The sequence below is a fragment of the Oncorhynchus mykiss genome, chromosome 16 (assembly GCF_057628025.1).
Source record: "Oncorhynchus mykiss isolate SJ-2025 chromosome 16, ASM5762802v1, whole genome shotgun sequence".
In the NCBI taxonomy this organism is placed as follows: Eukaryota; Metazoa; Chordata; class Actinopteri; order Salmoniformes; family Salmonidae; genus Oncorhynchus; species Oncorhynchus mykiss.
The window spans coordinates 21,421,105-21,445,000 of record NC_143037.1 but is presented as its reverse complement, the minus strand read 5'-3'; the positions used below and the strand labels follow the sequence as shown (position 1 = coordinate 21,445,000).

Genomic DNA, 23,896 nt, shown 5'->3' with positions numbered 1-23,896 from the left:
ACCTCTAGTTCCCACATATGCTGAATACTTGTTGGTCCAATTCATCCCACACCATCTCAATTTGGTTGTGGTCGGGTGATTGTGGAGGCCACGTAATTTGATGCAGCATTACATCACTCTCCCAGTCGAATAGCCCTTACACAGCCTGGAGGTGTGTTTTGGGTCATTGTCCTGTTGAAAAACAAATGACAGTACCACTAAGCGCTAACCAGATGGGATGGCTTATCACTGTAGAATGCTGTAGTATCCATGCTAGTTAAGTTTGCCTTGCATTCTAAATAAATCACTGACCGTGTCACCAACAAAGCTCGATCACACCTTGTCCTCCATGCTTCACGGTGGGAACTACACATGTGGAGGTCATCCATTCACCATCTGACGCCTCACACGTTCTCAACTGGCAGCTTCATTAAATATTACCCGCAAATCACCAGTCTCAACGTCACCAGTGAAGAGGCGACTCCGGGATGCTGGCCTTCTAGGCAGAGTTCCTCTGTGGAGTGTCTGTGTTATTTTGCCCATCTTAATCTTTTATTTTCATTGGCCAATCTTTTTCTTTGCAATCTGCCTAGAAGGCCAACATCCCAGAGTTGCTTCTTCACTGTTGATGTTGAGATTGGTGTTTTGCGGGTACTATTTAATGAAGCTAGCAGTTTAGGACTTGTGAGGTGTCTGTTTCTCAAACTAGACACAATAATGTACTTGTCCTCTTGCTCAGTTGTGCACCAGGGCCTCCCACTCCTCTTGCTATTCTGGTTAGAGCCAGTTTACACTGTTCTGTGAAGGGAGTAGTACACAGCGCTGTACCAGATCTTCAGTTTCTTGGCAATTTCTCGCATGGAATAACCTTAATTTCTCAGAACAAGAATAGACTGACGAGTTTAAGAAGAAAGTTATTTGTTTCTAGCCATTTTGAGCCTGTAATCGAATCCACAAATGCTGATGTTCCAGATACTCAACTAGTCTAAAGAAGGCCAGCTTTATTGCTTCTTTAATCAAACAACAGTTTTCAGCAGTGCTAACATAATTGGAAAAGGATTTTCTAATGATCAGTTAGCCTTTTAATATGATAACCTTGGATTAGCTAACACAACACAGGAGTGATGGTTGCTGATAATGGGCCTCTGTACGCCAATGTAGATATTTCATAAAAAAGCTACTGTAGTAATTTACAACATTAACCATGTTGACACTGTATATCCTATCAATTTCATGTTATTTTAATTGACAGAAAATGTGCTTTTCTTTCAAAAACAAGGACATTTCTAAGTGACCCCATACTTTTGAATGGTAGTGTATGTATCTATCTACCTGTGGTAAATTAAATTGATTGGACATGATTTGGAAAGGCACACACCTGTCTATATAAAGTCCCACAGTTGACAGTGCATGTCAGAGCAAAAACCAAGCCATGAGGTCGAAGGGATTGTCCATAGAGCTCCAAAACACAGGATTGTGTCGAGGCACAGATCTGGGGAAGGGTACCAAAATAATTCTGCAGCATTGAAGTTCCCCAAGAACACAGTGACCTCCATCTTTCTTAAATGGAAGAAGTTTGGAACCACCAAGACTCTTGCTAGAGCTGGCCGCCCGGACAAACTGAGCGATCGGGGGAGAAGGGCCTTGGTCAGGGAGGTGACCATGAACCCTATGGCTCCAGAGTACCTTTGTGGAGATTGGAGAACCTTCCAGAAGGACAACCATCTCTGCAGCAATCCACCAACAGGCCTTTATGGTAGAATGGCCAGATGGAAGCCACTTCTCACTAAAGGGTACATGGAGTTTGCCAAAGGGTACCTAAAGACTGTCAGACCATGAGAAACAAGATTGTCTGGTCTGATGAAACAAAGATTGATCTCTTTGGCCTGAATGCCAAGCGTGACGTCTGGAGGAAACCTGGCACCACCGCTATGGTGAAGCATGGTGGTGGCATAATCGTGCTGTTGGGATGTTGTTCAGAGGCAGGGACTAGTCGACTAGTCAGTGTCGAGGCAAAGATGAATGGAGCAAAGTACAGAGAGATCCTTCATGAAAACCTGCTCCTGAGCGCTCAGGATCTCCGACTGGTGCGAAGGTTCACCTTCCAAAGGATAATGACCCTAAGCACACGGCCAAGACAATGCAGGAGTGGCTTCAGGACAAGTCTCTGAATGTCCTTGAGTACCCCAGCCAGAGCCCAACTTGAACCCGATCAAACATCTCTGGAGAGATCTGAAAATAGCTGTGCAGTGACGCTCCCAATCCATCCTGACTGAGCTTGAGAGGATCTACTGAGAAGAGTGGGAAAAATTACCAAATACAGGAGTGCCAAGCTTGTAGCGTCATACCCAAGAAGACTCCAGGCTGTAATCGCTGCCAAAGGTGCTTCAACAAAGTACTGAGTAAAGGGTCTGAATACTTAGGTAAATGTTATATTTCAGTTTTATTTATAAATTAGCAAACATTTCAAAAACCTGTTTGTGCTTTGTCATGTATGTAGATTTATGAGGTGGGGGGAAAAAACAATTTAATCAATTTTAGAATAAGGCTGTAACCTAACAAAATATCGAAAAAGTCAAGCTGCTATAACAGGCTCCACTCTTCTGTGAAGGCTTTCCACTAGATGCTGGAACATTGCTACAAGGACTTGCTTCCATTCAGCCACAAGAGCATTAGTGAGGTCGGCCACTGATGTTGGGCGATTAGGCCTGGCTCACAGTCCGTGTTCCAATTCGTCCCAAAGGTATTCGCTGGGTTTGATGTCAGAGCTCTGTGCAGGCCAGTCAAGTTCTTCCACACCAATCTCGACAAAGAATTTCTGTATGGACCTCACTTTGTTCATGGGGGCATTGTCATGCTGAAACAGGAATGGCCTTCCCTTTGTTGCCACAATGTTGGAAGCACAGAATCATCTAGAATGTCATTGTATCCCTTCACTGGAACTAAGGTGCTTGGAAAAACAGCCCCAGACCGTAATTCCTCCTCCACCAAACTTTACAGTTGGCACTATGCATTGGGGCAGACAGCGTTCATCCACCATTCCCAGATTCGTCCGTTGGACTGCCAGATGGTGAAACGTGATTCATCACTCGAGAACGCGTTTCCACTGTTCCAGAGTCCAATGGTGGCAAGCTTTACACCATTCCAGTCTTGATAGTGAGTATTGCATCCAAGGACAGACTATTTGTACATGCTACGTACTTCAATACTCGTCTGTCCCATTCTGTGAGCTTGTGTGGACTACCACTTTGCTCCTTGACATTTCCACTTTACAATAACAGCCCTTACAGTTGACTGGAGAAGCTTTAGCATGGCAGAAATTTGACCTACTAACTTGTTGGAAAGGGGGTATCCTATGACGGTGCCACGTTGAAAGTCACTGAGCTCTTCAGTAAGACCAACTTACTGATAAATATTTGTCTATGGAGATTGCATGGCTGTGTGCTCTATTTTCTACACCTGTCAGCAACAAGTGTGGCTGAAACAGGCCCCCATTCTCACAGACGGCACTGAAGTGGAGCGGGTTGAGAGTTTCAAGTTCCTTGGTGTCCACATTACAAACAAACTATCATGGTCCAAACACACCAAGACAGTCGTGAAGAGGGCACAACAACATATTTTCCCTCTTAGGAGACTGAAAAGATTTGGCATGGGTTCCCAGATCCTCAAAAGGTTCTACAGCTGCACCATCGAGAGCATCCTGACCAGTTGCATCACCGCCTGGTATGGCAGCTGTTCGGCATCTGACCGTAAGGCGCTACAGAGGGTAGTGACATCCTGACATCCAGGACCTATTTACTAGGCGGTGTCAGAGGAAGGCCCCAAAAATTGTCAAAGACTCCAGTCACCCAAGTCATAGACTGTTCTCTCTGCTACCGCACGGCAAGCAGTACTGGAGCGCCAAGTCTAGCACCAAGAGACCGCTGAACAATTAATCAAATGGCCACCTACCCCCGCCCCCTTGTTTTTACACTGCTGGTACTCGCTGTTTAATATCTATGCATATTCACTTTACAAATTACCTCGACCTACCTGTGGTCTTTTTGGACCCATGAAGACCTCTAATGTGAGGACAGATTAGCACGAACCCAGTTTCTGCTGTCATTGTTTTAGGGAAAAGTGCCCTTCGCCCAGAACTATGTTGGTCATATGAGTTGGACTCCAATCTGAGTTAGCCTAGTGCTTTTAGAGATGGTCCTATTTCCCAAACCTCTTATCCTCTTTAGTATTTTAGTAATGTCTTCCCCTACATATTTTTTTTTATTTTTTTTTGAAAGATGAATGTTTGCGCAGTGGCCTTCAGGTACTGTCTTCCTGGCGGGTAGTGTTCTTATGGTTAAGATGACTTAATCAGGCTCTCTTTTACTCGGCTCCAAGGCCAGCGTTTTCCTAACTTCTTTCTGTGTTTGGAGGGTTAACTTTCCATTAAATAAAGGTTACAAAAACGAGAAAGAAATACTTTCCGGGTAGTAACTAAGTCCATTCCCTGTTGGTGAGTGCTGAGAGCTGATCACTAATGGCGTCTGACACAAAGCGATGTGACTTCCTCCCCATCACGCTGCCCCAGGCTACTAGTGGACACACACACAGCACGACAGCAGCATTTGCACTCCACCCTCTTGTCACTCCTCCTCTCCCACTTCCTCCCCAGCTTAAAATGACCCTTCTCTAACCTCTGGGACCCATGGCTAGAACAGGAGTAGAGCGAGAGAGAGAGAGAGAGCGGTCTCTAAAAGGACCCCTTGGGTTTTTAAGCTGTGTCCCTGCCCTGAAAGGGTTTAATGGAGTTGAACTAAGGACAATGAGCTGGCCAGGACACATGGTGTTTTCAGTGGAGCTGTAGTACAGCAGTGGGATCTACCCGGGCCAGTCCAATGGCTGTCAATCTTAAAGAGAGAAGGTTTTTCATATTCCCCTATTGCATAAAACACACAGTACAAGGAATATAAACTCGCAGTGCTTTTCAAAGGAGTGCACAGAATCGTCTTAAAAAGGGAAGATACACACCTCTAAGGATGTAGCCTACAGTCAGTTCCGCTTCATGTGCATTTTACAATGATCATCACAAAGAACCGAATCGGACATACGCTGTTGTTTCTGTACCGCCATAGGCTCCGTTTCATTGGAAATGTGAAAGTATGTAGCCTCCAGTCAATTCTACTACACTTTTACACAGGTTGTCTGTGTAAGATGGGCGAGATGGATGTATTTTCCTACTGTATAACACCACTGGACCGTGCATTGAAAATGTATAACGCTGTAGTGTTGTCACCATACCAACATTTTACAAATGATATGTACCAGGCCAAGTATCATGATACCGAGTAGTATCGCGATTTAACGGTGAACATTAAAAAAGAAACAATGGCTTAGCATCCTGTTCGCCCCTTCGCCCAGACACTTGTTCCTATTTTCTAAACGTTCTCTAAAAACCTGTCACTGAAATTCACACTTCTACTCAATACAGCACGTTGAATTTAACTTCACACTGCATAGAATGGCTGATTTGCTCATATTTGTAAAAAGTTGTTTATCAAACTAATAATTAGCAGTCTGGGATTCGTTTTAAACGGGTTTGTGAAATAATATAAACATGCGTGTGAATCCCGATAGAGGGGAAAAAGGCCGGTAATATGGGTGATATTTCTTTTAACCGTTAAGGGTAGAGACCAGCTGTTTTCTGTGCTGTAAAGCTGTAAGTGTTTCCCTCTCTAGTACTTAGAGGCTGCACGACAGTGAACTTGCAAAGTCTACACAAACTGGTCAGTGCTCTTGTTTACAACAGGCGATGAAATTATAGCATCTATTAACATTGCTCGCGTTGCGCGCAGCTCCTATGTAACACATGTACAAATATAACAACAGAAGACTCGTCTGGGTCTGCAGCCCCGCTCGCCATTACTGCTAAATTATCTATTTTTTTAACTGATGGAGGAAAAGATGCGCATGAAGAGCAGACGGAGTGAAGGCTAGTAAGAGATGCGGAGAGAAGCAGTGGAGTGAGGCCTAGTAGGGGATGCATAGAGAAGCAGTGGAGTGAGGCCTAGTAGGGGATGCATAGAGAAGCAGTGGAGTGAGGGCTAGTAGGGGATGCATAGAGAAGCAGTGGAGTGAGGCCTAGTAGGGGATGCATAGAGAAGCAGTGGAGTGAGGCCTAGTAGGGGATGCATAGAGAAGCAGTGGAGTGAGGCCTAGTAGGGGATGCATAGAGAAGCAGTGGAGTGAGGGCTAGTAGGGGATGCATAGAGAAGCAGTGGAGTGAGGCCTAGTAGGGGATGCATAGAGAAGCAGGTGAGTGAGGGCTAGTAGGGGATGCATAGAGAAGCAGGTGAGTGAGGGCTAGTAGGACATGCATAGAGAAGCAGGTGAGTGAGGGCTAGTAGGGGATGCATAGCGAAGCAGGAGAGTGAGGGCTAGTAGGGGATGCATAGAGAAGCAGGGGAGTGAGGGCTAGTAGGGGATGTGGAGAAAAGCAGTGGAGTGAGGGCTAGTAGGGAATGCGGAGAGAAGCAGTGGAGTGAGGGCTAGTAGGGGATGCATAGAGAAGCAGGGGAGTGAGGGCTAGTAGGGGATGCATAGAGAAGCAGGGGAGTGAGGGCTAGTAGGGGATGCATAGAGAACCAGGGGAGTGAGGGCTAGTAGTGGATGCATAGAGCAGCAGGTGAGTGAGGGCTAGTAGGGGATGCAGGTGAGTGAGGGCTGGTAGGGGATGAATAGAGAAGCAGGTGAGTGAGTGAGGGCTGGTAGGGATGCGGAGAGAAGCAGGTGAGTGAGGGCTAGTAGGGGATGCAGGTGAGTGAGGGCTAGTAGGGGATGCATAGAGAAGCAGGTGAGTTAGTGAGGGCTGGTAGGGGATGAATAGAGAAGCAGGTGAGTGAGTGAGGGCTGGTAGGGATGCGGAGAGAAGCAGGTGAGTGAGTTAGGGCTAGTAGGGGATGCATAGAGAAGCAGGTGAGTGAGTGAGGGCTGGTAGGGATGCGGAGAGAAGCAGGTGAGTGAGTTAGGGCTAGTAGGGGATGCATAGAGAAGCAGGTGAGTGAGTGTGGGCTAGTAGGGGTTGCGGAGAGAAGCAGATGAGTGATTGAGGGCTATTTGTGGATGCAGAGAGATGCATGTGAGTGAGTGAGGGCTAGGAAGGGATGCATAGAGAAGCAGGTGAGTGAGGGCTAGTTGGGGATGCATAGAGAAGCAGGAGAGTGAGGGCTAGTAGGGGATGCATAGAGAAGCAGGGGAGTGAGGGCTAGTAGGGGATGCATAGCGAAGCAGGAGAGTGAGGGCTAGTAGGGGATGCATAGAGAAGCAGGGGAGTGAGGGCTAGTAGGGGATGTGGAGAAAAGCAGTGGAGTGAGGGCTAGTAGGGAATGCGGAGAGAAGCAGTGGAGTGAGGGCTAGTAGGGGATGCATAGAGAAGCAGGGGAGTGAGGGCTAGTAGGGGATGCATAGAGAAGCAGGGGAGTGAGGGCTAGTAGGGGATGCATAGAGAACCAGGGGAGTGAGGGCTAGTAGTGGATGCATAGAGCAGCAGGTGAGTGAGGGCTAGTAGGGGATGCAGGTGAGTGAGGGCTAGTAGGGGATGCATAGAGAAGCAGGTGAGTTAGTGAGGGCTGGTAGGGGATGAATAGAGAAGCAGGTGAGTGAGTGAGGGCTGGTAGGGATGCGGAGAGAAGCAGGTGAGTGAGGGCTAGTAGGGGATGCAGGTGAGTGAGGGCTAGTAGGGGATGCATAGAGAAGCAGGTGAGTTAGTGAGGGCTGGTAGGGGATGAATAGAGAAGCAGGTGAGTGAGTGAGGGCTGGTAGGGATGCGGAGAGAAGCAGGTGAGTGAGTTAGGGCTAGTAGGGGATGCATAGAGAAGCAGGTGAGTGAGTGAGGGCTGGTAGGGATGCGGAGAGAAGCAGGTGAGTGAGTTAGGGCTAGTAGGGGATGCATAGAGAAGCAGGTGAGTGAGTGTGGGCTAGTAGGGGTTGCGGAGAGAAGCAGATGAGTGATTGAGGGCTATTTGTGGATGCAGAGAGATGCATGTGAGTGAGTGAGGGCTAGGAAGGGATGCATAGAGAAGCAGGTGAGTGAGGGCTAGTTGGGGATGCATAGAGAAGCAGGTGAATAAGGGCTAGTAGGGGTTGCATAAAGAAGCAGGTGAATAAGGGCTAGTACGGGATGTGGAGAGAAGCAGGTTTGTTGAGGGCTGGTAGTGGATGCGGCTGGCTGATTACAGCTGCCACACCTGATATGTGCATGAAAGTCAAGTAGATATTATTGGACCTGCGCATACAAGAGGCTGGTGGCTTTTGCTTAAATTCAACAAAATGTTTAAACAAAACTGCCTTTATAAACCTTTTATAACAGGAGCCAGCAGTTTCTTTCGATCGGTAAGGGCTGAAAAATATGGTAGTATCATATAAAATGGTACTGAAGGTACAGTGTTCTAAAATGTTGGTATCATAAGTATTGTGACGTTTTGGTGCTGTTATATTACCGTGGTACCAGTATACCGTGCAACACTATAAATGCTGTATTATTAATAGTCATAGATGTTCTCGGGGCCAGCGAGCGCCGGAGTCAGGTCAGTGGTTCTCAAACCTCTCCTCGGGGACTCCCAGACATTTCACAATTGAGTTGTTGCTTTGAACTAGTTCACCTGATTCAACTAGCCAAAGGCTTGATGATTAGTTGACACGTTTAAACATCAGGTGTGCCAGCTCTGGAATAGATCAAATGCATGGAACGACTGGGAGTCCCCGGGGAGAGGTTCGAGAACCACTGGGTCAGCTGATGATATGCTAGCCAATGGGGCAGCCGGGGCAGTTTGGCGTGGTGATAGTGGCATTTGCTCTTAGCACTTTGTCCATTTCTCTCCCTGTTGCAGTGTTCACACATGAGCGCTTTGAGTGACAGTGGCATTTATGGGCCCCGCTCGAACGGCACCCCATGTCGAGTGTCCCCAGGGGCCCCACAGTCCCTCCAACAGCCTGGGCACAGTCTAGAGGTGGCCAACAGTGCTAGTCCCCTAGGACGGGCCGTATGAACACATCTACATGATTCTAGTTAGGACATGCTATCCTCGTTTGAACACATACTAGTTATTCTAGTTAGGTTTGGGTGGTATCCAGGTTTTCAGACGTTATACCCTTTCTGTACCATACCGGGGTATACTGTATTACCGGAAGTGTACACAAGGGGTGCTTTTTTTTAATGCACAAAACAATTTAGGCAACAGGGATCTTGATCCAGGAGGATAAACCTGGATCAGAAGTTCTTCTTCATATCAGAAGGCCCAAAGCCCCAATCTTAAATGCTAACACAGAACCGTCAGTGCCCATTTGGAAATAATTTTTTCGCTTTGATCCTGACTTGTACTCTATTTGACACGCCGCTCCTGTCCTCTCCATTAACATTGACCAGAGAGAGGATGATGGGAGGTGTTAGATCAGAAGGTCCCGGCTTTTTTCCATTCCGATAAGTGTCAGTCAGGTGGATGGTTCTGAGAGAATTGTATATGTTTGTGAGAGGATTCACTCCGTATTCTCCCGTCGTAGTACTAGCGGCAGCTTCGTCTGTCTGACTGGCTGGCTGGCTCTCTGGCTGGCTCCTCTCATCACATGGGCATTGTGCATGGATTTACTGCCCTCAATTCCCCGAAGAGGGAGATTTTGATTCCACTGCACTGGCTAATCTCTCTCTCCCCCCCCCCCCCCCCCCTCTCTTTCCATCTTCTCTCCTCACCCCCTCACTTATCCAAAACTTCCCTTTTAACTTCTGCTCCCCATCTCCCACTTGTCCTCCTCTTCTCTCTCTTTCTGTCTTTCTTTCATACAGCCACTCTCAGTCCCCGGGCTCCATGGCGGCGGCAGTTCAAGGCAGCGAGTGGTCGTGCGGCCGCTGCACCTTCCTAAACTCGGGGGTCGCGCCGCGCTGCTCCATCTGCGAGGCGCCACGCCAGAAACCCGACCTCAACCAGATCCTGAGGCTGAGCAGCACCGAGGAGCAGCAACGCTGGGCCTGCCCCCGCTGCACCCTCAACAACCCCCAGGGCTCCGGCGCCTGCACCGTCTGTGGCTTCGGACCCTCGTTGGGCACCCCCACGCCGACCACAACCATGGCCGCCACCACTAACGGCTTCCTGCCCCCGCCGCCGCAGCCTCCGGCGCCAGTCATGACTCCCATGGTTCTCCTGGAGCCTCGCGGGCAGCAGCCGGCCAAGGAGGAGGCGCTGAGGAGGTCGGAGAGCAACGGGGAAGTGGGGGGCCTGAGCGGCCCAGGTGGACCCGAGGGGCAGCAGCACCACCACTCAGGCTGGGCGTGTCCGCGATGCACGCTTCATAATACTCCTGTTGCATTGTCGTGTTCGGCCTGCGGGGGACCAAGGAAACTGTCGCTGCCCAAGATCCCACCCGAGGCGCTGGTGGTGCCCGAGGTTCGCACGCCCGTGCTAGGGTTTCCCGTCCACGTAGCAGGGGCCTCAGCCCCTCCACTCCTCATAGACTTAACAGACGACTCGCCCCCCGCAGCCGCCCCCTGCGAACCCCAGGAGCCCCCCGACACCAACTTGCCCCCTACGCCACTCTCCTCCCCTTTCACGCCCTTCTCTTCTCTCCAGAACAACCCAGTGCCCCGCAGCAGGAGAGAGGTGCCCCCGCCAGGGCGGACACCCAACCCTAACCTCAACGCCCCCAGCCCCACTTCGCCCTCCACGGCCTACGCGCCCCCTCCGCCCTGCCCTCCCCTCCGCCCTGCCAAGCCTAAGCAAGCCCAGCCTCAGGAGCCTTCCTTCCCCAGCAAGCGCCTCAGCATCCTGGAGGAGGAGGATGGCCCCCACCCCCATCACACCTCCCACGCCCCTGTTACATCGCCCCCCACTTGGAAGTGCCCCGGATGCTCCTTGCCCAACCTTAGCGGCTCGTCCAAGTGCGAGGCATGTCGCTCGTCGCGGGCCGGTGCCGACCTCATCGACCTGGTGGGCTGCGAGACGGTGCGCTTCACTCCGGCCAGCCCCTCCAGTCCGGACTTCAGCACCTGGGCCTGCTCCAAATGTACCCTCCGCAACCCCACCGGGGTGGCCAAGTGCTCGGCCTGCGGTTCCTCCAAGCTGCATGGCTTCCAGGAGCCTAGCTCTCGCTGCTGCCCGCACTGCGGTCTCCCCGGCCCCTGCTCCTGCTCCTCAGCCTCCTCCTCATCGTCTTCTGGACACAAGGCCCGGAAACAAGCCCGGGTCTACCCCTCGCCCTCGGCCACCAACACCTCCTCCTCTTCCTCGTCCTCCTCGTCCTCCTCTTCCTCGTGCACGCTACTGCAGGAGAAGCAGTGGGGCTGTCCGGCGTGCACTCTGCTCAACGACGTCAAGTCTAAGAACTGTGCGGCATGCCACACGGCCCAGCAGTACCTGACGCTGCGCAAGGTGGCCAAGCCACTGAAGAGGAGGGAGAGCATGCACGTGGAGGCACGGCGGCGCAACGACGAGGGCGAAGCCAAGGAACTCTGGGAGAACATCACCACCTTCTGTCGAGAGGTAAGTCACTCTGGGAACCCGGGGGGGGGGGGGGGGGGGGGGGTTGGGAAATGGATTGTGTTTATGCTTTTCAAAAGCTAATAGTGTCTTTTTTAAAGAGCACGTGTCAAGAGAACTGACATCATACCCGAGCAACTTACATCAGTTTCCAAAGAGTTTGAAACTGTCACGTCAGCATCACTTTCAGGAGAGATGAACAGTCAACGAGTTTCCCAAAGAGCATATTTCATGGTGCCATGAATAATAAATGCAGTCGGGACGTTTTATATGCGTCACACTGCAACTGTGAACTGCCAAGCGGCACAATACAGCCTTCTAATTCTCCGGCTACTTTACCATGGTTCCAGTGATTAGCAGGCAACGCCGATCTGCCTCGTTTTTTTAAAGACGCTGCCAAGAGACCCTAATAGGCTTTTGTTGTCGTAGTTTCTGTCTGCTCATTAGTTGATTTTTAATGGGGCACGGGGTGAACGTTTGTCCCTTGGTTACACCGGCAGTCCCGAACATCTCTGTTTATCCCAAATAGTCATTCTGAAACCAGGACAAATCGCCCGAGTCAGAAGACTTTTTTTTTTTTCTTCACATCTCATAATGGTTTCTAATTAGTGGTTGTTTGTCTTAAAAATGCTCCAACGTGAAAGGGCTTTGTTTGTCCGTGAGTAAGTTGCTCGCAAGCCCAGAGTCTGTGTGTATCATATTTATCATTGCAATATGTGTGGCGCAAGAGGGTTATCAAGCCCATAAGGATCTCTCGATCACGTCCAGGCAGGTGTTTTTAAGTGAGCTATACACATTTAGGATCAGCTTCCCCTCCCACAATCCTAACCTTAACCATTAGTGGGGTAAATGCTAAACTGACTGGAGATCAGTGTCTACGCTAATACGCCATGCTGCCCCGGGAACACTTTCTGATCTGCATAAAGTCTCTCTGGCTTTTCTTTCTCTCACACAGACACTGCCAGTCTGTTTTCAGTCACACAAGGAGACGTGAATCATAATACATGTTTTATTTAAGAGGTGATAAATTGAAACAGTGAAATGTGTTTTTTTGCAATGGCGTCAGTCAATGCATACAAATCAACCTCAGTCTGTACAATTACATTTATATTGACATTTTTTCAAAGTAAACTTAGAAATAACCATTTTGATAAACTATTGCAAGATTACAAGAGGTTAGAAAGTTCTGAAATGGCTAAGAGAAGCTTAGATTCTCTAACCATAATGACGCTGACCCCCATCAAGAAACAATGAATTTTCATTAACCAGCATAAATGTCAGTCTTTTCTTAATGGAGAAACCCTAATTACCCTTTGTAATTACAAACTAATCTCCAGATTAAAACACCTAATGTAGAGTGACGTCCCTTTGCCCCACCCCTCGTGATCATCTTTAAATACTAAAAGACCCAACGGGTCATTTTGGTTCAGTACTCGAGCGCAAAGCGTTTTGATTGGTCTGATTTTGATTTGCCTTTGGAGTGGTTGGTCTCGTAGCCAGCTTGATGTAACCCGTGGCAACCGCCTGTTTGGGTGAACTGTTTGGGGGGGGGGGGCACGCCCCCCAGCAAAATGTTTGGCCTGAAAAAATGTATTAGTCAATTAAGTAGCCAGCCACATAATGGTTGGTAGTCCGCTATTTGTTTGGCAGTGTATAAAACACACTGGGTGAGGGGACATAGGACTATCCCGAGGGAGAGGTAGAGAAGGAAGATGCCTCACTTTTTGACTTTTTAAAGTTTGCTTTATCTCGACAACATGGAATCTGGATTTTAAAAAGCCACCGAATTTCATCATGTTTGCCCACGCTCTTTGTCATAAGCAAGAAAATGGGGGGTACATTTAAACTGATACAGGAACGTTGTCACTCACACGTATGCATTTCATTCCATGTGGATGGTATCGTGTCATTTTTACAATGGTACAACGTTGGCTCTACCATGCATTATTTATGTCAAATGCTGCTCTGCGAGTTGCGGGTTCACCTTTGGGGAGAGTGGGTGGGAAGCCGGCTTATACAGGAAGGATGTTGGAGAGTCTCTCGTCTCCTCCTCTTGAACACCTAGACTAAATGTATCCCTTCATCTCTACTCTTTCATCCCTCACTCCCAATATCCCATCCACCGTCGTCCTCCTCTCTTCCCATTCCCCCCTTCTCTCTTCCCCCTCTCCTCTATTCCCTTCTGTCCCCGGTGCTACCGTTCTCCCCTTCTCTCTTCCCCCTCTCCTCACTTCTATCCCCCTGTGCACCATACCCCCCCTCCTTTTCTCCTTTGCGGCTGTGGTGCTACCCATGTGCACGCTAAGGTGAACACGGGGCATTTTATTTTTAGAAACGGGGGAGTAGAGTAGCAGCAATTATCCGCTTCCCTAAAGCAAATGTAATCAGCGGGAGCATCGAGCGGCACAGCTTAGTTTAGGGAGGGTGGAGTCGGCTAAGCACACTCTCCCCCCCGTGCAGTGAATCTATCTCCCCCAGGGTGCCTCATGACTGCCTCAGCCTCACAAGAGATGCTAAAATACCTTCAAATGACGTATTTTATGAAGCCCTTTTTTACATCAGCTGTTGTCACAAAGTGCTGTACAGAAAGCCAGTCTAAAACCCCAAACAGCAAGCAATGCAGATGTAGAAGCACAGCGGCTAGGAAAAACTCACTAGAAAGGCAAGAAGCTAGGAGGAAACCTAGAGGGGAACCAGGCTCCGAGGGATGGCCAGTCCTCTTTTGGCTGTGCCAGGTGGAGATTAAAAGAGTGCATTCAGAGGTAACCAGCAGGGTCAAATAATAACCACAGTGGTTATAGAAGGTGTAGGCTCGCGCTCCCGTACCTTCAAAATCACGTCGCTGGAGAATTTTGTCTTGCAAAAACGGTTTGAATGGTCCACTGGGATTTTGATTGGATGTTACATTTCAACCCTCTCCCCACATGCCTGTAGAAGGTGGACTCTTCTACAGGCATGTGCATCACTGTTTTCCGTCTAGGTAGGACATATTTGAGAGTTGTCGTGTATGTAGTCCAAAGGCTGGCAGATGGCGATATTGAGTCATTTCATTTTACCGTCCAAAGGGAATCCATGCAGCCAGCTATACATTCGTATCCCCCCATGGGCCGGTTTGTACATAAAACGTTCTTCATTTAGGCTGCAAGAGGTGTCATTTTCCTCCTTAAAGACATGCTCCGGAACTTTGGTGACTGCTAATTATTATTTAAACCTCCCGGTTTGGGCTGGATGTGTTAATGTGTAGTTCATACGTTTACAATCTATGAGCAGAATTACAGTCTTACCTCAGCCACAAAATCCCTAGTTTTTAAAGCGACCGTTTATCTGGAAGCTGTGCGGCCCCATTTTCTGCACATTATCCCCCACGTGATCCAGCCCCCTAGCAATTTGAGTTCAACCAATGAGCTTCAGCCACTCGAGTGACAGCTAGCAAAGAGGCACGTCCGAGAGCGAGGTGAGGTGCACAAATGTGACGTAGTACGAAATTTTCAGAGACCACTTTTGGATCGTGAGCGCTGCTTTCAGAACTACTGGCTACAAATGTATACAAATGGACCGCAGAATGTCTTTAACTCTATTTAATGGATGAGATGGCGGAAGAAAACAGGGGACAATATGTATACATTCTTTATGAAACACCATGTTAGAGTAGCTAATGCTAGTCCCGGATGTTGCGCATCACATTGAGCCAATCAGGTTGCAGCAGTCTTTTTTATTTGATTGACCAGGGGTAAAAGAACAGACTGCTGCAACCTGATTGGCTAAACATGATAGGCAACATCCATTTCCCTCCTCTTGCCGCAGCTTTAGCTCATCTCGAAATAACAGAGAACGTTCTAAAATGTTTGTTTTTTAGTCAGCAGTGCTTGTTTTATTAACTTTGGCTCCTATGGCAATAATCTGGTGAGCACCTTTGGAGCTCCGCCCAAGCAAGGCATTTGATTTGTTTGACATGTTGTGAGGCATCACAGCTTTACATTGGGTTCCGACCCTTCTTTAGCGGATTTATGCCATGGAACTTCCCGGTTAGCGACGAGAGCGCGAGAGAGACAAGGTAGCACGTGAAACAGGTCAGGGTTCCATAGCCGCAGGCAGAACTGGATCAGCAGCACGACCAGGTGGACTGGGGACAGGGACCACCAGGAGTCGTCAGACCACTCCGAAGAGTGCTTAGATGACCACAACATTGTAGAGGCATATCTCCTAGCCACAGTGGTGTAAAAAATAATTGGTCCAATTTACACACTTATTTGTAAATTATGTCTGAGTGTTGGACTGTGCCCCTGGCTATCTGTAGATTAAAAAAATAAAAAATAAAACTAGAATATTGTGCAGTCTGGTTTGCTTGATATAAGGAATTTGAAATCGTTTATACTTTTACTTTTGATACTGAAGTATATTTTAGCAGTTACGTCTACTTTTGATACTTGAGTATATTTAAAATCAAATACTTTTAGACTTTTACTCAAGTAGGGTTTTTCTGGGTTACTTTCACTTTTACTTGAGTCATTTTCTATGAAGGTATTTTTACTTTTACTCAAGTATGACAATTGCCTACATTTTCCAACACTGCCTAGCCATTATTTCATTAAGGAGTTGTCACCGACAAGTAGATCAAGAACGGAAGCTATATGAGAGTGAATTAAAGATGGTATTTAGACAGTATAAGGACAAAGACATCCATCCAGATAGACATTGTCCCTCCATAATCTATTACTTGAGGTTTTAAGTAATAGAGAAAAAAAAACGTGTCAGTACACTGTTAAGAAATAGTCCCAACCCACTGGGCACACCACGTCTTTTCAACGTGGGGAACTGGGTCATATTTGAGATACGTTGATCAATGAGATTCCCGCCTATTTTCACCCACTCAAAAAGACTGTTGAATTCCCAAATGTGTTATCACTGCGCTTTCAAACATTTTCATAGCATAACACAGTTCAAAGGGGAATACAATGTCAGACATTTTTTGTTTGTTTATACAATAACTTCATGCGCTATTACTGTGCTTCGTCTAATAGCACAACCAAATGACCTGGATTGCAGTTGAGATTACATTTTAAAGTACATGGTGCAAGTGATCAACGCCGTTGGAGATTCTGCGGCGGTTATTATAGCAATTATGAAGGTTTCCACAGACCTGCGACCCTGAACAAGCACGCTTTCTATGATTTAAATAGGACATTTATTGTTACAGTAACCTCAAAATGTGGCCATGGGCGTGTTGCTCATTTTAAGGTTGAATGAATACTGCTACGCTAGCTTTCACGGGCTATTTGACTGTTTTACAAAAGTAATATTGAATTGAGTTTGGTTGACAACGAAACCAAATATATCAACATTTTGAAGGAGATGTATCTTCTGCTTGGTTAGCTCCATCTGTGCCACACCGTCTGGCTTTAATACCAGTTTGTCTACAAATTAGTCATTGGTATGTTGGAGTCACGTCTCCATTTCAACAACAAAAAAGTTGAAGTTAAAGAATGGGACTTAATCACATCAAACTTTAAATGCACTTTAAATACAGTTTGATTTGATTAAATCCTATTCCTTAACTTCGATTTTTAACCTGACCTGGAGATGTGAATTCAACAGATGTGTTATTAACTTTTGAAATCAACCAAAGCTTGAAACCCTAGGCCTATATGTATGATCTATTTTTAGCTGAATCCAACATACAGTGTATGTGTTATTTAACTTGTAGATACCATTTGAAACCCTAGGCCTATATGTATGGTCTATTTTTAGCTGAATCCAACATACAGTGTATGTGTTATTTAACTTGTAGATACCATTTGAAACCCTAGGCCTATATGTACGGTCTATTTTTAGCTGAATCCAACATACAGTGTATGTGTTATTTAACTTGTAGATACCATTTGAAACCCTAGGCCTATATGTATGGTCTATTTTTAGCTGAATCCAACATACAGTGTATGTGTTATTTAACTTGTAGATACCATTTGAAACCCTAGGCCTATATGTACGGTCTATTTTTAGCTGAATCCAACATACAGTGTATGTGTTATTTAACTTGTAGATACCATTTGAAACCCTAGGCCTATATGTATGGTCTATTTTTAGCTGAATCCAACATACAGTGTATGTGTTATTTAACTTGTAGATACCATTTGAAACCCTAGGCCTATATGTATGGTCTATTTTTAGCTGAATCCAACATACAGTGTATGTGTTATTTAACTTGTAGATACCATTTGAAACCCTAGGCCTATATGTATGGTCTATTTTTAGCTGAATCCAACATACAGTGTATGTGTTATTTAACTTGTAGATACCATTTGAAAACCTAGGCCTATATGTATGGTCTATTTTTAGCTGAATCCAACATACAGTGTATGTGTTATTTAACTTGTAGATACCATTTGAAAACCTAGGCCTATATGTATGGTCTATTTTTAGCTGAATACAACATACAGTGTATGTGTTATTTAACTTGTAGATACCATTTGAAAACCTAGGCCTATATGTACGGTCTATTTTTAGCTGAATACAACATACAGTGTATGTGTTATTTAACTTGTAGATACCATTTGAAACCCTAGGCCTATATGTACGGTCTATTTTTAGCTGAATCCAACATAGTGTATGTGTTATTTAACTTGTAGATACCATTTGAAAACCTAGGCCTATATGTACGGTCTATTTTTAGCTGAATACAACATACAGTGTATGTGTTATTTAACTTGTAGATACCATTTGAAACCCTAGGCCTATATGTACGGTCTATTTTTAGCTGAATCCAACATAGAGTGTATGTGTTATTTAACTTGTAGATACCATTTGAAACCCTAGGCCTATATGTACGGTCTATTTTTAGCTGAATCCAACATACAGTGTATGTGTTATTTAACTTGTAGATACCATTTGAAACCCTAGGCCTATATGTACGGTCTATTGTTAGCTGAATCCAACATAGAGTGTATGTGTTATTTAACTTGTAGATACCATTTGAAACCCTAGGCCTATATGTACGGTCTATTTTTAGCTGAATCCAACATAGAGTGTATGTGTTATTTAACTTGTAGATACCATTTGAAACCCTAGGCCTATATGTATGGTCTATTTTTAGCTGAATCCAACATAGAGTGTATGTGTTATTTAACTTGTAGATACCATTTGAAACCCTAGGCCTATATGTACGGTCTATTTTTAGCTGAATCCAACATAGTGTATGTGTTATTTAACTTGTAGATACCATTTGAAACCCTAGGCCTATATGTACGGTCTATTTTTAGCTGAATCCAACATAGAGTGTATGTGTTATTTAACTTGTAGATACCATTTGAAACCCTAGGCCTATATGTATGGTCTATTTTTAGCTGAATCCAACATAGAGTGTATGTGTTATTTAACTTGTAGATACCATTTGAAACCCTAGGCCTATATGTACGGTCTATTTTTAGCTGAATCCAACATAGAGTGTATGTGTTATTTAACTTGTAGATACCATTTGAAACCCTAGGCCTATATGTACGGTCTATTTTTAGCTGAATCCAACATACAGTGTATGTGTTATTTAACTTGTAGATACCATTTGAAACCCTAGGCCTATATATGTATGGTCTATTTTTAGCTGAATCCAACATACAGTGTATGTGTTATTTAACTTGTAGATACCATTTGAAACCCTAGGCCTATATGTACGGTCTATTTTTAGCTGAATCCAACATAGAGTGTATGTGTTATTTAACTTGTAGATACCATTTCAAACCCTAGGCCTATATGTATGGTCTATTTTTAGCTGAATCCAACATAGAGTATGTGTTATTTAACTTGTAGATACCATTTGAAACCCTAGGCCTATATGTATGGTCTATTTTTAGCTGAATCCAACATAGTGTATGTGTTATTTAACTTGTAGATACCATTTGAAAACCTAGGCCTATATGTATGGTCTATTTTTAGCTGAATCCAACATAGTGTATGTGTTATTTAACTTGTAGATACCATTTGAAACCCTAGGCCTATATGTATGGTCTATTTTTAGCTGAATCCAACATAGAGTGTATGTGTTATTTAACTTGTAGATACCATTTGAAACCCTAGGCCTATATGTACGGTCTATTTTTAGCTGAATCCAACATACAGTGTATGTGTTATTTAACTTGTAGATACCATTTGAAACCCTAGGCCTATATGTATGGTCTATTTTTAGCTGAATCCAACATAGAGTGTATGTGTTATTTAACTTGTAGAGACCATTTGAAACCCTAGGCCTATATGTACGGTCTATTTTTAGCTGAATCCAACATACAGTGTATGTGTTATTTAACTTGTAGATACCATTTGAAACCCTAGGCCTATATGTATGGTCTATTTTTAGCTGAATCCAACATAGTGTATGTGTTATTTAACTTGTAGATACCATTTGAAAACCTAGGCCTATATGTATGGTCTATTTTTAGCTGAATCCAACATAGTGTATGTGTTATTTAACTTGTAGATACCATTTGAAACCCTAGGCCTATATGTATGGTCTATTTTTAGCTGAATCCAACATAGAGTGTATGTGTTATTTAACTTGTAGATACCATTTGAAACCCTAGGCCTATATGTACGGTCTATTTTTAGCTGAATCCAACATACAGTGTATGTGTTATTTAACTTGTAGATACCATTTGAAACCCTAGGCCTATATGTATGGTCTATTTTTAGCTGAATCCAACATACAGTGTATGTGTTATTTAACTTGTAGATACCATTTGAAACCCTAGGCCTATATGTACGGTCTATTTTTAGCTGAATCCAACATAGAGTGTATGTGTTATTTAACTTGTAGATACCATTTCAAACCCTAGGCCTATATGTATGGTCTATTTTTAGCTGAATCCAACATAGAGTATGTGTTATTTAACTTGTAGATACCATTTGAAACCCTAGGCCTATATGTATGGTCTATTTTTAGCTGAATCCAACATACAGTGTATGTGTTATTTAACTTGTAGATACCATTTGAAACCCTAGGCCTATATGTATGGTCTATTTTTAGCTGAATCCAACATAGTGTATGTGTTATTTAACTTGTAGATACCATTTGAAAACCTAGGCCTATATGTATGGTCTATTTTTAGCTGAATCCAACATAGTGTATGTGTTATTTAACTTGTAGATACCATTTGAAACCCTAGGCCTATATGTATGGTCTATTTTTAGCTGAATCCAACATAGAGTGTATGTGTTATTTAACTTGTAGATACCATTTGAAACCCTAGGCCTATATGTACGGTCTATTTTTAGCTGAATCCAACATACAGTGTATGTGTTATTTAACTTGTAGATACCATTTGAAACCCTAGGCCTATATGTATGGTCTATTTTTAGCTGAATCCAACATAGTGTATGTGTTATTTAACTTGTAGATACCATTTGAAAACCTAGGCCTATATGTATGGTCTATTTTTAGCTGAATCCAACATAGTGTATGTGTTATTTAACTTGTAGATACCATTTGAAACCCTAGGCCTATATGTATGGTCTATTTTTAGCTGAATCCAACATACAGTGTATGTGTTATTTAACTTGTAGATACCATTTGAAACCCTAGGCCTATATGTACGGTCTATTGTTAGCTGAATCCAACATAGTGTATGTGTTATTTAACTTGTAGATACCATTTGAAACCCTAGGCCTATATGTACGGTCTATTTTTAGCTGAATCCAACATAGTGTATGTGTTATTTAACTTGTAGATACCATTTGAAACCCTAGGCCTATATGTACGGTCTATTTTTAGCTGAATCCAACATAGAGTGTATGTGTTATTTAACTTGTAGATACCATTTGAAACCCTAGGCCTATATGTATGGTCTATTTTTAGCTGAATCCAACATACAGTGTATGTGTTATTTAACTTGTAGATACCATTTGAAACCCTAGGCCTATATGTACGGTCTATTTTTAGCTGAATCCAACATAGAGTGTATGTGTTATTTAACTTGTAGATACCATTTGAAACCCTAGGCCTATATGTATGATCTATTTTTAGCTGAATCCAACATACAGTGTATGTGTTATTTAACTTGTAGATACCATTTGAAACCCTAGGCCTATATGTACGGTCTATTGTTAGCTGAATCCAACATAGTGTATGTGTTATTTAACTTGTAGATACCATTTGAAACCCTAGGCCTATATGTACGGTCTATTGTTAGCTGAATCCAACATAGTGTATGTGTTATTTAACTTGTAGATACCATTTGAAACCCTAGGCCTATATGTACGGTCTATTGTTAGCTGAATCCAACATAGTGTATGTGTTATTTAACTTGTAGATACCATTTGAAACCCTAGGCCTATATGTATGGTCTATTTTTAGCTGAATCCAACATACAGTGTATGTGTTATTTAACTTGTAGATACCATTTGAAACCCTAGGCCTATATGTATGGTCTATTTTTAGCTGAATACAACATACAGTGTATGTGTTATTTAACTTGTAGATACCATTTGAAACCCTAGGCCTATATGTATGGTCTATTTTTAGCTGAATCCAACATACAGTGTATGTGTTATTTAACTTGTAGATACCATTTGAAACCCTAGGCCTATATGTATGGTCTATTTTTAGCTGAATCCAACATACAGTGTATGTGTTATTTAACTTGTAGATACCATTTGAAAACCTAGGCCTATATGTATGGTCTATTTTTAGCTGAATCCAACATACAGTGTATGTGTTATTTAACTTGTAGATACCATTTGAAAACCTAGGCCTATATGTACGGTCTATTTTTAGCTGAATCCAACATACAGTGTATGTGTTATTTAACTTGTAGATACCATTTGAAAACCTAGGCCTATATGTACGGTCTATTGTTAGCTGAATCCAACATACAGTGTATGTGTTATTTAACTTGTAGATACCATTTGAAAACCTAGGCCTATATGTACGGTCTATTTTTAGCTGAATCCAACATAGAGTGTATGTGTTATTTAACTTGTAGATACCATTTGAAACCCTAGGCCTATATGTATGGTCTATTTTTAGCTGAATCCAACATACAGTGTATGTGTTATTTAACTTGTAGATACCATTTGAAAACCTAGGCCTATATGTACGGTCTATTTTTAGCTGAATCCAACATACAGTGTATGTGTTATTTAACTTGTAGATACCATTTGAAAACCTAGGCCTATATGTACGGTCTATTTTTAGCTGAATCCAACATACAGTGTATGTGTTATTTAACTTGTAGATACCATTTGAAACCCTAGGCCTATATGTATGGTCTATTTTTAGCTGAATCCAACATACAGTGTATGTGTTATTTAACTTGTAGATACCATTTGAAACCCTAGGCCTATATGTACGGTCTATTTTTAGCTGAATCCAACATAGTGTATGTGTTATTTAACTTGTAGATACCATTTGAAACCCTAGGCCTATATGTATGGTCTATTTTTAGCTGAATCCAACATACAGTGTATGTGTTATTTAACTTGTAGATACCATTTGAAACCCTAGGCCTATATGTATGGTCTATTTTTAGCTGAATCCAACATACAGTGTATGTGTTATTTAACTTGTAGATACCATTTGAAACCCTAGGCCTATATGTACGGTCTATTTTTAGCTGAATCCAACATACAGTGTATGTGTTATTTAACTTGTAGATACCATTTGAAACCCTAGGCCTATATGTACGGTCTATTTTTAGCTGAATCCAACATACAGTGTATGTGTTATTTAACTTGTAGATACCATTTGAAACCCTAGGCCTATATGTATGGTCTATTTTTAGCTGAATCCAACATAGTGTATGTGTTATTTAACTTGTAGATACCATTTGAAACCCTAGGCCTATATGTACGGTCTATTTTTAGCTGAATCCAACATACAGTGTATGTGTTATTTAACTTGTAGATACCATTTGAAACCCTAGGCCTATATGTATGGTCTATTTTTAGCTGAATCCAACATAGTGTATGTGTTATTTAACTTGTAGATACCATTTGAAACCCTAGGCCTATATGTATGGTCTATTTTTAGCTGAATCCAACATAGTGTATGTGTTATTTAACTTGTAGATACCATTTGAAACCCTAGGCCTATATGTACGGTCTATTTTTAGCTGAATCCAACATACAGTGTATGTGTTATTTAACTTGTAGATACCATTTGAAACCCTAGGCCTATATGTACGGTCTATTTTTAGCTGAATCCAACATAGAGTGTATGTGTTATTTAACTTGTAGATACCATTTGAAACTCTAGGCCTATATGTACGGTCTATTTTTAGCTGAATCCAACATACAGTGTATGTGTTATTTAACTTGTAGATACCATTTGAAACCCTAGGCCTATATGTATGGTCTATTTTTAGCTGAATCCAACATACAGTGTATGTGTTATTTAACTTGTAGATACCATTTGAAACCCTAGGCCTATATGTATG

At 43.7% G+C, this 23,896-nt stretch overlaps 2 protein-coding genes across 3 annotated transcripts in view; both read left to right on the top strand.

Annotated features, from left to right (window-relative positions):
• The window catches only part of LOC110491627 (putative protein MSS51 homolog, mitochondrial), a 91,815-nt gene that overhangs the window by 26,491 nt on the left and 41,428 nt on the right, over positions 1 to 23,896 (top strand). The gene's annotated exons all lie outside the window — the stretch shown is intronic.
• Positions 1 to 23,896, top strand: part of capn15 (calpain 15) — an 84,765-nt gene that overhangs the window by 34,445 nt on the left and 26,424 nt on the right. For both annotated transcript variants that reach the window (XM_036946491.2, XM_036946490.2), the window contains exon 2: positions 9,794 to 11,483. In XM_036946491.2, coding sequence (XP_036802386.1) covers positions 9,816 to 11,483 — 1,668 coding nt within the window. In that variant the 5' untranslated portion in view covers positions 9,794 to 9,815. The remainder of the gene's footprint in view (positions 1 to 9,793; positions 11,484 to 23,896) is intronic.